A 14,025-nucleotide genomic window follows, 5' to 3' on the forward strand; every position below is an offset into this window, starting at 1 on the left:
CAGTTTTAACAGGAAAAGGGCCCAAATGTTGTAGAACTTGGTCATAGCATAGCCAGAACTTTCAAGATAATTTGCAGCTCATGTATTTGTCTCAAAAAATGATCCTTAAAGTTCTGGCCTTAACCTCAAGTTCCAGTGGATCCTCTCACATACGACCAGAACATAGTTTGTTTTCATCTCAACCAATCTTTGGTCGATGTTTAATTACAGTTTCAGAAATAAAGCTTGTTCTCTATATTGATCAAAGTTCTATGATCCTTTTCTAAAATTGTGGCTTCATTTTGCAGAATATTTCTGCAGTTCTTTAAAATATTTGCTTTGAATTTGTCAGGAACCAACAGGAACTGTGTAGTCTCCAGTTGCTATGTAACACCACTCTAAAGTAGCTAACATATATTGAGTACTTATTATGTGCCTCTTAATTCACATATCCATTTTGACACTAAATCCTACACTGCCTTGGAAGATTACTGCTTTTTATCTCCACTGGAGTGTCAGAATCAGTGTGTTCAGATATAACAGTAAGAAAGTATATTTTTATGTGCAGTTGGGTTTGATTCGTTGAACCTTTCAAGAACTCTTTTTTTCTTAAATCTGGTGTTTGAAAGCTGCTCAGTAAGTCTGTGGAAGTTTCCACAACCTACACATCTAACTGCATTAATAATTTATTCTCCAAACTAATTTATATGAATTGCAAAATGTTAGAGGCATCAACACAAAATACTTGGCCATTTTCTTTTCTTTTTTTTTTTTTTTAAGCATTGACTAATTTAACCCTCACATCCACGGTGGCATTGGTACTTTTGTTTTTAATTAATTATTTTTGCTGTGTTGGGTCTTCGTTTCTGTGCGAGGGCTTTCTCTAGTTGTGGCAAGCGGGGGCCACTCTTCATCGCGGTGCGCGGGCCTCTCACTATCACGGCCTCTCTTGTTGCGGAGCACAGGCTCCAGACGCGCAGGCTCAGCAATTGTGGCTCACGGGCCTAGTTGCTCCGCGGCATATGGGATCCTCCCAGACCAGGACTCGAACCCGCGTCCCCTGCATTAGCAGGCAGACTCCCAACCACCGCGCCACCAGGAAAGCCCCAACCATTTTCTTAACATTGTACAATAAAATTGACAGTATAAACAATGGCCATAAATAAGAACAGCAATTAAAATTTTATATTTTAAAAAATAGGAGTCATAAAATTTACTGAGTGGGCCTATTAGTAAAGTTTGGTTGGATTTAATTGGGAAAGTGTTGCAGTCTGAGTCAATCGTGAGGAGCAACAGTGGATTAAAACTTGGTAATGCCTGTTCCTGGGCTTTTTGGTCTTTAGATTCTGTGACTGATCTGTGTTCAGATAGGAGTAAAGCAATAGCCTACTGAGTTAAGGGTGTAAACACCCGATATTCAGACTGAAGAATGCAGAGGAGGAAAAATGATTAAGTAAAAGACTACTGTGGGACTTCCCAGGCGATTCAGTGGTTAAGATTCCGCGCTTCCACTGTATGGGGCGTGGGTTCAATCCCTGGCTGGGGAACTAAGATCCTGCATGGCGCGGCCAAAAAAAAAAAAAAAAAGACTGCTGTTTGTTGAATAGACAAATGACTGAAATAGGACATTGGATGCATCAAGAACACTCAAAGGAGGAGGAGAAATTTCAAGGGGAAGGAGAAGCTAAATAAGAAGGAACCCTTCCCTGGTAGGTGTATTTGATTAGTGAGGTCACTTATTTAGGTTGAGAGGTCAAGGAAGGTAGTCAAGTTTAGAAAAGCTGTAAGGAAATGTGAAATACGTTACTGCCGCAAAGTGTTTTGGACTGCCTTCCCTTGAAGAGGCTCAAATTAGAACATTATGAATTCTAACCATCATTAAACACTGCTGGCCACTAGGGATAGATTAAGGTAAACTCCTGCCTTTGAAATACTTTTAAGGATAAAGTAACAAGAGTGAAATGGGTACAAGTAATAAATGGATGATGCTGTCTATAAAGGGGATGAGTGAGAAATCAATGAGTTCAAGACTGATCAGGGAAGTTTTCCTTGAGGTGTTAGATCTGGAGTTTTGTGTAGCTTAGCAAAGGAGATGATTTGAGCTGCAAACAAAGCCAAATTGAGCAGGTAAGGTTTGTTTTTAGTGACCTCTGACAATCCTGTTGGTATTCTCAGAGTCTGTCTTGTCTCATTCTTGCTCAGTTTGCTGTCAGCTGTTCTTGGCTAAGGAATAAACTGGTCTTTTACAAAGAAAGAAGGATCTATTTTAAATGTGAATCTGAGTCACTGTGTTTCATGAAATCCTCCTGTGCCTTCCCCTTCCCTCCAAAATTAAAGTCCCTTAGAATAGCATGTTGTACCAGCCTCTTCCATCACTCACCCTTCATGCTCTACACTAGCAAAATTACTGACAGTCGACTTCGCTTATACACCAATCTGTCTCTAGCTGTTTGCCTTTGTTAATGCTGTCCTCTATTTAAAGGTCTCTTTTCTCCTCTTTTCATTGGCTGATTCCTACACACTCCATGACTTCCAGTTTACCTCTCCCAATACCCTGTTCTCCCTCTCCCCAAACTGGGCTCTGGTGCCTGTCTACTAGACATATACTCTTTGTTTACCCTCATTGTTTTGAAATTGTTTACCTCTCCATCAGCAGAGTATAAACTCCTTGAGAGAGAGATTCTTACTAACCTATATATTCTCAGCACCTAGTACAAGTCTGGCACATAGAAGGTATATTAGTTTGTTAGGGCCGAAACAACATACCACAGCCTGGGTGGCTTAAACAACATAAATGTATTTTCTCACAGTTGTGGGTGCTAGAATTCCAAGATCATGGTGTTGGCTAGTTTGGGTTCTTCTGAATCCTTTCTCTTTGGTTTGCAGATGTTCCCCTTCTCACTGTGTCCTCACATGAGGCATGGCCTTCCCTCTGCATATACATGTCTGTATTTTAATCTCTCGGTAGAAGGACACTAGTCACCTTGGATTAGGGCCCACCCATATGACCTCATTTAACCTTAATTTCCTCTTTAAGGGCCTATTTCCAAATAGTCACATTCTAGAGGTACTGGGGGTTTAGACCTTCAACACATGAATTTTGGGGGGCACACTTCGGAAAATAACAGAAAGCATTCAATAAATACTTGCTGCCCATTTCAAGGGCTGTTGATCTTTGTTAGGCTGCCCCTGTCTCTTCCCAACCCCATTCTTTGTCATGCTTCATTCAGCAAGTTTTGAGGCTCCTGGTTGATATGCAAGAAACTTTAAGCTGAGAGGAAGGATGTTCTTCAATATTCAGAAGGCCTGGAGGTGACTCTTCTCAGGATATGTCCCTTTGGACCAGTGATTCTCAGGGTATGTCTCTGTACCAGCCATTTGCAGATACCTTGGGAATGTCATGAAAATCTCAGATTTTACAAGAACATTATGATTAGTTGGAACAAAAAAAGGGAAACATGTCATAGTACTTTCCACTATCTAATAAATTCATTGAATTGGTGATATTCATTCACAAGTTTCAAACTTCAAAATGTGTATAAGGGTATACAGTAAAAATCCTCCCTCCTACTCCTGCCCCAGCTACCCACTTCTCCAAAACCAATGTTCTCAGTTTCTCAGGTATTCTACAGATATTTTAGGCACATATAAACAAATATACTTCTATATAATATTATATATAAAACGTGATATCCTGCACCTTGCTTTTATTATATTTATTATGAACAGTTTTAAATTATGAATTACAAATTCATGACTAATCCTGTTTCACCTATACCCATACCAGCTATCCATCCCCTATTCTGGCCCCCAGGACTGGGGCTAGGGTGAGGCAAGCAAGGTACCTGGGCATAATTTAAGGAAGTGCTCACTCTCAGGGTTGTACTTGTACATGCAAGTGTGACTCCTAAAATTTTATTCCTTAGGCTTGCCCCATCTGAGATCCAGCTCTGCTGGCTCCACTAAATTATTCTGAAGTTAATCTGAAATGTATCATAGCTTACTTTTTCTCTTACTGTATATTGGATATCTTTTCATAACAGGACACAAAGAACTGCAATTTTTATTATAGTTGCGTAGTGTTACACTATATGAACATGCAATAATTGAGCTAGTTCCTATTGACAGACATTTAGGTTGTTTCCCATCTTGGTATTTTAAACAATGCTGCAATGACTATATTATTTCACACATGTAAGTTTGTATGATTAAGTGTCTAGAATTGGAGCTTAATAAGGTATATTACCACCAGTTTTTGATCTTTGCCAACCTAGTGAGAGAAAATGATTTCTCAGTATAGTTTAGTTTGCATTTCTTTTATAATGAGTGAAGTTTGACCTCTTTTCATACCTTTGAAGACCATTTGTATTTCCTTTGCTATAAAACTGATTGTTCATATCCATTGCCAATTTTTATTTTGGATCTTTGTGTCAGATTAGAAATGGCTGCAAATTCTTTAATACACCTCCAATAAAGAGTTGGGCTTTATTTTTCCAGCCCTTAAACCTGGCCTGGGGTGTGAATATTATACTAGTTCCAGGCCTGGTCTTAAAGTGTACTGTTAGCTTCAGCTTTGGCTTCTTAGAGCCTTGGGCCCCCATATAATAAAGCATATTCCTCTGCCAGAGAGACCATGAGGTGAGGCCCTGAGGCTATATAGACATGGAGACTGACTCAGGTGGGGCTAGCCTTCTAAATACACATGCCAAGGCCTTAGACCATCTGAAGCAGAAAAATCACCCAGCTGATCCCTGCCCTAACTCTTGACCCACAAAGGTCACAAATTTAAAAAAAAAAAAAAAGTATGCTGTTTTAAGCCATTAAGTTTTGGAATATTTCTTGCACAGCATTTTTTTTTTTCGAGTTCTTTATATATTAGTAAAATCACCCACTTTTCTGATGTGGTACAAACATACTTTTCCCAGATCTTCTCATTTTGCTTATTATGGTGGCTTTTTAGTGATGCAAAACTTTATAATTTTTATATAATTGAATGTATTACTTTTCTTTAAAAACCAGTTAGAGCATACAATTGAATAAAAGACAATTTTTCAGTCCAAGAGAGATGAAATATCTATGATTAAACTGGATGAACTAGAAAGAAGAAACTAAAAACTACAGAAAATTAAAAACTTCTCAAAGACTCAAAGGAAAATTTGAACAAATAGAAAGCCATCATGTACTTAGATTTTTAAAAATTAATTCTATGGGGCTTCCCTGGTGGCGCAGTGGTTGAGAGTCCGCCTGCCAATGCAGGGGACTCGGGTTCGTGCCCCGGTCCGGGAAGATCCCACGTGCCGCTGAGCGGCTGGGCCCATGAGCCATGGCCTCTGAGCCTGCGCGTCCAGAGCCTGTGCTCCGCAACGGGAGAGGCCACAACAGTGAGAGGCCCGCGTACCGCAAGAAAAAAAAAGAAAAAGAATTCTAAGTTGTTCTAGATTTAATGTAATCACAGTAAAAATACCAAGAGAATTTTTTAAAATTAGATAAGCTTATTCTAAAGTTTTAAAGAAAAACCAGAATAACTAGGAAAATTCTATGTAATTCTAGTCCTAGCAAATAAGAAAACATTATAAAGCTACAAAACTTATAACAGTGATACTAGTCTATAAATAAACACTAAGATCAACTGAACAAAATATAAATGCTATACATAAAAACACATACCTACACACACACATACACTTGGTATATCATAAAAGTGGAATTTAAAATTGAATGAGGAACAAAGGATTATTTTTTTGTAATAGTGATGGACAACTGGGTAGCCACCTAGAAAATTTTAAAATTGTATCAGTTCTAGGATATACTGGGATAAATTCTAGATGGATCAAAGATTTGAGTTGTATAATCAGTCAAATGATTGGTTATAGAGATCAATCCTTAAAAGTTTAGAAATCATGACTTCAGAAACAGGAAAATGCAAAAACAAGTAGCTAAGTATCTCTACATATGAGATGGGCTAGGTATACTGGTGTGTTCTAGTCACACTGTCTTCAAATTCAGCAAATCTCAACTTTACTCCACGCACATCATGACCCTCTATTTGGTTTTGGGGGGGGGCTGATTAAAAAGAAATAATTATTCCGTGTGTTTTCTAGCTCTCTCTCTTTTTATTTTTATTTATTTGGTTGTACTGGGTCTTAGTTGTGGCAGGCAGACTCCTGAGTTGTGGCTCTCCAGTTCCTTATTTGCAGTATGTAACCTCTTAGTTGCAGCATGCATGTGGGATCTAGTTCCCTGACCAGGGTTTGAACCCAGGCCCCCAGCATTGGGAGCATGGGGTCTTATCCACTGTGCCACAAGGGAAGTCCCATCTAGCCCTTTTTAAAAAATCACTTTCATATCCTTTGATCTCACATTTTTATGAGGTTGCCATTAATATTATCCTCATTAAACAGAAGGCCTTGAAACTGAGCAGGACCCTGCAAGGCCTTCCAGGGGACAGACCCCCTTGTATCTCCTGCCTCTTGTTTATAGAAAAGCTTTAACCTCCTAGGACTTCCCTGAGTTTCTAAGAGTAAATTTAATCAGAGAAATGAGAAAATGCAGAAACAAAGGAAAACAGTCCAACAAGACAAAATCATGATAGTTTAGCCATAAAACAAAGTCAAGGGCTATAGATAATATCCTGAGCCATATCCTTGAGTTGTTTTTCAGACACCAAAACAACTAAGAAGCTAACTGCATCTTGACCATAAACACCTAGCCTCCAGACCACCTGGAGCCTGAGGATTGATAATGCTGACCCCTGTGACCTCACGTGGTTACCTCAACACCCAGAGAATTGTGCATGAGCTGATCATGTACCTGCAAGCCTCTCCCTTACTTTGTCTTTAAAAATCCTTTCCTAAAAGCCACTGGGGAGTTCGGGTCTTTTGAACGTGAGCTGCCTGTTCCCCTCACTTGGCCTCACAATAAACACTGTACTTTCCTTCATCACAAACCAGCGTCAACCGCTTGGCTTTACTGCTCCTCCGCTGAGTGGACCTAAGTTTGGTTTGGTAACAACCTCAGTTAAACAAGTTAGGATTTTGCTACTTGCCCTACGTGGTGTCCCCTTTGACGAGCCCCTTCAACTCTGAGCTTCAGTTTCCTTGTCTATAAAATGGGTATTCCAATTAAATGAAATTTCTGCCAGCCCACAACATACCCTAACAAATTCCAACTCCTCCCCTTCCAGCTGTGTTACCCAGGAAAAGAAAAGGTCAAACATTGAGACCTTAATGTGTACACATGTATACTACTACTTCATTGAAATCTTTAACTCCATGAGGAAAGAACTTTCTTTTTTGGTTGTGCCAGGTCTTAGCTGTGGCCAGCGGGCTCCTTAGTTGTGGCATGCGAACTCTTAGTTGCGGCATGCATGTGGGATCTAGTTCCCTGACCAGGGATCAAAGCCGCGCCCCCTGCATTGGGAGCCCGGAGTCTTAAACCCCTGCGCCACCAGGGAAGCCCCCGAAGGAACATTGTTATCTCCACTTTGGTAACAACTAAGCCAAGACATGGCAAGGCTGAATAACTTTTTTTTAAATAAATTTATGTATTTATTTTATTTTTGGCTGCGTTGGGTCTTCATTGCCGTACGTGGGCTTTCTCTGGTTGTGGCGAGCAGGGGCTGCTCTCCATTGCGGTGCGCGGGCTTCTCACTGCGGTGGCTTCTCCTGTTGCAGAGCCGGGGCTCTAGGCTCGCGGGCTTCAGTAGTTGCAGCACGCAGACTCAGTAGTTGTGGCTTGCAGGCTCTAGAGCGCAGGCTCAGTAGTTGTGGCACACGGGCTTAGTTGTTCCGCAGGATGTGGGATCTTCCCGGGCCAGGGCTCGAACCCGTGTCCCCTGCACTGGCAGGCGGATTCTCAACCACTGCGCCACCAGTGAACTCCAAGGCTGAATAACTTAGTCTTGGTCACACACTGTAACAGTGCCAGATTTGAAGCCAGAAATCAGACTTCAGGGTTTTCATGCTACATAGATCTTCTGTTGCCACCTTACAATTAACTCCTCACAAAGTTGATGAGAGTTGAATCGGTTACTGGAGCAAACCAGAGCATCTGGCTAGTGAATTCGGATTGTCTGTGGCCGAAAGTGTCAGCTGTGGGAGCCCTGAGTTTGGGCCTCTTGCGGCCCTACCCTGTCCACCACAACGCTGCTATCAAGCCTAAATTCCAGGGAAACAGGCCTTAGAAAAAGCACTAAACCAACCTATTTCACAGACAGAGGTACGCAAGGGGACGATCTGGCTCTTAAAGCCGACTCAGAAAACGAAGTCGCGATGGCCAAGCGCTGTGCACCGCCTCCCGGCAGCCGAGGCACAACCGAAGCCGCTAGGCTCCACCTCCAGCCTCCCTTCAGGTGGCGCTGTAGGACTAACCCACGTTCCAAAATGCAGTCGCCGCAGTTGCTACAAAGCACCGAGATTAGCGGAGCCCGTGGCTAGAGAGGTATTTCCCAGGAGCCTCCCAGGTCGCCCCGCGAGCACCATGCACTTCCGCTTCCGGCTCTTTATTCCGGAAGTTGCTTTTTGAGGTAGTGTGCGGGATAGTGTGGTCTTTGTGAGCTTCCACCATGGCGTACCGAGGCCAGGGCCAGAAGGTGCAGAAGGTGATGGTGCAGCCAATCGTATCCTACTCGGGATGTGAGAAGGAGGAGGTTCGGGTCAGGAAATGGGGGGCGAAGGAGCAGACGGAGCAGGCCAGAGGGAGCGGAGTCCGGCCCCTCATCCCATGAGCCCCTGGGGCGGCCGAGACTGGGAGAAAGCGCGGGTAGTTGAAGAAGCAATTACAGGTGGGAGGTGGGCTTGGCAGACCCCTGCGGTGGGAAATGCAAGAATGGCGGGGGTGAGCTGTTGGAAGACAACCTTAGTTAAGTACTCAGTGAAAGCGGGAGTTACCGGTCTCGTGCCTGAGGAAGATGTCGGCGCCGAAGAAACTCCAGGAGAATGAGAGTGGGAGGGGATTCGTTTACAGTGTTTAGGGAGCCCCAAATGGGTGCCTAGTTGGGCACTTTGCATAGGCACAAACGTCGCGTTCAGAAAAGTGAGATGGGGGTAGGGTTGACCAGTTCCAGGAAGCAGAGTCTATGCTATGCGTGTATTTTTTCCTTAACTACTGCTGCAGAATCTCATCTTCAGATACTTGCAAAATGTAAGTTGTTTGTTGTTAACTGTTTCATAATTACTTTTTAAGTTAAAGGTGAATTTATTTGGCTGTTTGTTTCATCCTGTCTGATCATTGTTCTAGAGTTAAATGTAGATGAAACTGGAGATTGTGAGGGTATTTGAGGGGAAGGAGTGCTGGGAAAGCTCTAATGTGTTAAAATGGTGTGTAACCATGCCAACTCCAAGCATGCAAAGAATTGTGTCGTAATTACTCTACAAGACCAAAATTACTAATTTCAAAAAGTAATTATTGGTTGACATGACAGTGGTAATTGGGTACTTTTGTTGCAGTGGGTATGGCCAGAACATTGGAACCTTTCCCCCTTCCCTTTAGGATGAGACACTGGAAGAAAAATTCAGTCGGCTTTAAACTAGGTCATAAAGTGGTGTGTTTAGCACTTTGCGGGGTGGGGGACACATATTTATAGAAAAGACCCAAAAAAAGGAAGACAGGAAGGATAGGTTCAGAGGATTTAGTGGCAGCCTTCTTTCCTTTGAGGGGAGTTTTAGCAACTCAAAATTTGACTTGACAAGGCGGAGTATTTAAGTTATTTCTGAAAGAAAATGTGGCTCCTGTTGTTCTGACAAACTTTAGTGTGTGACAACACCATTGAAAAACAGATTAATTTCAAGCTCTTGTAATTTTTAATCACAGGAATTGAGAGTCCCCCTCCTGGTTATTAGGTGTGAGACATGGAGAACTGAGTACCTAGAGAAAACTGTCTTGGAGCTGGATTTTGCTATAGGAGATAAGAAAGAAGCCCTTTTAAATGCTATCCTGTCACAAATTTTCACTTTAAATGTATAGAGACTAGAAGCAGTGGAAATATGATTGAGTTCTAAGTTCACAGGAAAATTATTAACTTAGTTCCAATATAGCATTTATTAAGTGAGAATGTTTCTTGATAAGTAACTAGTCTTGGCTTTTATTTGTTAAGGTTTTTTTAGGAGCCATGGTTGTCTGTTGTTTGACCAAAGTGGTTGGATTTTATTTACTTATTTCTTAACATTTCTATTTTTGTTGATTATTTCAGAGATCTCGGATTCAGGTGTGGCTTTATGAGCAAGTGAATATGCGGATAGAGGGCTGTATCATTGTGAGTACCCAAGATACTTTATCTCAGAGCAGTTTGTTTATAGAAAAAGACTTACCAAAAGATAGCAGAGCAATATACAAAAAGTCAAAGACCCAACCCACGGAAAGTTCTTCAGGACCCACTGTCCTTGTCTCATTGTTCTGCTTGATAGGGATTATGTAATTCATAAAAGAGAGGGAAAATTATTTAAACAACAGTATTAGTCCTTAAAGGAGGGGTCAAAAGAAATAAAATGGGGCCGGGGAGATGGGATTAATGGAGTATTAGTTCTGGGTTAGGTGATACCTGAATAGAACTGGGTGGGGTTAGTTAAATAAGATGTCCACGATGGCAGAATAGCCTAAATAATGTTTTTAAAAAGGAAGATATGGATGGAAGTGTTATGCTACGACTCTGGTATTTCTTTTAGACAGTGTAGATTCTATCAATAATCTCCCCTTCCCTGTTTACTAGTTAGAAAACAAGCACGGTGGTTGGTGGTGGTAGTGTCTTGTGGGGAACGTGGGAAGAGTTAATTCATATATGTACACACACTATATTGAGCACATTATAAAAGATAAGGGAAATGGCTCTTTGGCATAGTTAATGAAATCTTAAGTCCCAAAGGTTCTAGAAGTAATGTGAAGTACATTCCATCTTCCTTTATTTAAAAAGAGGCTTAGGGAGTTTCCTGGTGGCCTAATGGTTAGGGTTCTGAGCTTTCACTGCCATGGCCCGGGTTCAGTCCCTGGTCGGGGAATTGAGATCCTGCAAGCCGTGCAGCATGGCCAAAAAACAAAAAACAAAAAAAACAAGGCTTAGGACGGGGAGGTGGTGTTTCAGCTAAAAGATCAGTGGAGAGGTGAGTTTCTGAAGTTAGCATCTCTATATATAGCCATTTTCATTTAGAATGGTTTGGATATGATCTTATGTGAAGATGACAGTCAATTGGCTTATTTTTCTAGGGTTTTGATGAGTATATGAACCTCGTATTAGATGATGCAGAAGAAATTCATTCTAAAACAAAGTCAAGAAAACAACTGGGTAAGACTATAGATGGCCTTAAAGAATTGTAGAAATTTTTATTCACTTACAGAATTGAATTGCAACTCATTTCACGTTTAAATTTAGTTTGCATTTGAGAAGTTATTATTTGGGAGAGAAATATACTCTTGAAATCATCCTTTGCCACTTATTCTTTACCCCACTTCGTTTTTGCTTTTGTCTCTCCACTCAGAGAGCTCTCACAAAGGTTACCAAAGACTAATGGTGTTAAATCGAATGGTCCTCATTTTGTTGCGCTCTAAGCAGCATTTGGCTCTGTGGTACTATAGTCAGGTTTTTGCTCTTCATTACTAGTTGTTCCTTTTTCAGACTTTTATATATTCATTCTTTAGGACCCAGCCATTAACTGTTTGAGTTGCTCAAGTCTTGGTTCTACGTCCTTCTGTCACTCAGTATTATTTTCCTAGGCACTCAAGACTGCACCTTAAATTACATTTATATGTTGACTTCCAAATTTACATTTGTAGCTCTAGACCTCTCTGAGCCTATTCAACATTTCTACTTGGATGTCTCAAAGGCTCCTCAAAGTTAGCATATCAGAAATCAAACTCAGTTCCAACCCCTCACACACTGTTTAGAGCAGTTTTAGTGTTCCCTGCCATGCTGAATGGCACCAGTTCTATTCAGTTTGCTAATAAATTTCTCTGCAACTACCTCAGCTCCCTCCAGTTTGCTCTGCAGGCTCCTGTCATCTTTTATTTAAAACACCGATCTGAACTTGTTATCTCTTTGCTAGAAAGCCTTCAATGGCTTCTTATTGCTCATAGGATAAGGAAATCTTTAATGTATCCTTCAGGGTCCTTCATGATCTGGCCTTACCTCCCTCTGCTCATTTTGTATCACTTTGCACTTCATATTCTGAGCTTCACCCACACTTCTTTCAATTCTTGGAATCTGTACATTTGTCCCATCATAAATCTTTGTATATGCTGTTACCTGTTTCTTGGGACTCAGACCAAATGTCACTTCCTGCCAGGGTTTGGTTTGGTTTTGCTTGGGGTGGGGATTGATGGAGGGTGTGCTGTGCTGAGTTTGTAGTAAAATATTCATTACTGGGATTATTAATGTCTCTGCCACTGGACCACATGCTCCATTAGTGCATGAGTCCTGTCTTTTTTGCTCCCTAATATGCTCAGTGCCTAACTCAGTGCATGCCACGTAGTAGAAATTTTAAAATATTTGAACAGTGAAGGCAGTTTATTAACCCACGTTCTTTAGGATTCATGGCTTCATCAAGACCTACTGAATCATTTCTGTTAAAACTCCATTAACTTGAGGTTTATTTAGACATTTTGTCTTTAATTGTTTAATGCCCCACTTCAGAGCTCACTAGTATTTTTATCAGTGGTGGGTTTCAGGTGCCTCTTTCTTCCAGTCCTTGAGGATTCTCTTGAGCCTATACTAGCTCTGTGGAAAGTAGATTCTAAGGAGTGGTATAATGTTTTGCTTTGCTTTTTCCTGCTTAGGCTATTTTTGTGAAAGCCTGGATTTTTCGAATTTAAACATGTCTTGCCAGGAATGCCAAGCTAACCTTATTGATGTTATTTATAAATTATTTGCAAAATGTTGATTTCCCATGGTAATATCCACCTTGTAGAACAGATTAATATTACCTGTTGTAGAAGCCTGGGAAAGTGAAACAATTTAATTGCTATTGGTGTTGATTAGCATTTCTCAAACTGTTTTACTGAACACCAGTGTTCCTGAAGATATTTATAGATATTTCTCAGGAAAAAAGTATTCTCTGCTCAAATAAGTTTAGAAAATGTTAGGTAAAACTTAAACAAATTTGTGTACCACAGGATGAAATCTATTATATTAAGAATTGTAGAAGAGATATGGGAACATATGTATATGTATAACTGATTCACTTTGTTATAAAGCAGAAACTAACACCATTGTAAAACAATTATACTCCAATAAAGATGTTTAAAAAAAAAAACTGTAAGAAAGGGATTATAGTAAATATGCTGCATTTCCTAAAAAAAACCAATTTCTCAACTTCTACAAACTCGGAGCATTAGGAAATGTTGGGGTAGTTGACTTAGTCTACAGAAACTACTTTTTGTAAAATAACATTTCTCTACCTTCATTATGTTATTGTTGGAAAAGTGCACATGGTCTGATATGCACAACCTTTCAATATATGAATATTGGAAAATGTCACATACCTTCTCAAGAGAGAAAGCATTTTCAAAATCACTCAAGAATGATATGAAATTCTGAGGCTAAAAGGTGGTTACAAAGTAGTCTGAGTGGCTATTAATAGCTTTTTTTTTTTTTTTAATTTTGTGTTGCAGGTCGGATCATGCTAAAAGGAGATAACATTACTCTGCTCCAAAGTGTCTCCAACTAGAAATGATCAATGAAGTGAGAAATTGTTGAGAAGGCAATACAGTTTTTTTAGGTGTGCTTTGTTAGAAGTGTAGTTTTAAAGCATTTATTCATATTGTTTTGCTCACCTTTATGTTATTACCAGATGACAATAAATGCTGTGGGATTGTTTTTATTAAAATATTTACATTGTTTTCTTTTATCCAGTTGTAGAGAGTTTTTACACAATGGCACCATTAGCTGTTAGTATTTATTTTAAGGTTTTCTGAAGATGGCACTTGTCCTGGGCATTTGCTTTTCACAGAACTGGGATCTGTAGATTCTTAAGGCAAAGAGTAGGAATTCTGCCTGACATGTAATCTTCTGATACTGGGTGGTGGAGAAGGGGAGTGTTCACAAAAGTAAAGATTATGGTG

The 14,025-nt window shown here is 40.4% G+C and overlaps 1 protein-coding gene across 3 annotated transcripts; it reads left to right on the forward strand.

The window, feature by feature from the left end:
* The first annotated feature begins 8,466 nt into the window (after positions 1–8,466).
* SNRPE (small nuclear ribonucleoprotein polypeptide E) lies at positions 8,467–13,811 on the forward strand. Of its 3 annotated transcripts, none has more exons than XM_019918633.3 (5): positions 8,467–8,596; positions 9,094–9,120; positions 10,169–10,231; positions 11,176–11,254; positions 13,576–13,811. In XM_019918633.3, the coding sequence occupies exons 1-5, from the start codon at positions 8,543–8,545 to the stop codon at positions 13,629–13,631; spliced, it is 279 nt and encodes a 92-aa protein (XP_019774192.1). In that variant the 5' UTR covers positions 8,467–8,542; the 3' UTR covers positions 13,632–13,811. The 3 variants fall into 3 exon arrangements, with proteins under 3 accessions (XP_019774192.1, XP_073658094.1, XP_073658100.1); XM_073801993.1 differs by having other exon boundaries at positions 8,528–8,578; XM_073801999.1 differs by lacking the exon at positions 9,094–9,120 and having other exon boundaries at positions 8,528–8,578.
* The last annotated feature ends 214 nt before the right edge of the window (positions 13,812–14,025 follow it).

This window comes from Tursiops truncatus, chromosome 1 (assembly GCF_011762595.2).
Source record: "Tursiops truncatus isolate mTurTru1 chromosome 1, mTurTru1.mat.Y, whole genome shotgun sequence".
Taxonomy (NCBI): domain Eukaryota; kingdom Metazoa; phylum Chordata; class Mammalia; order Artiodactyla; family Delphinidae; genus Tursiops; species Tursiops truncatus.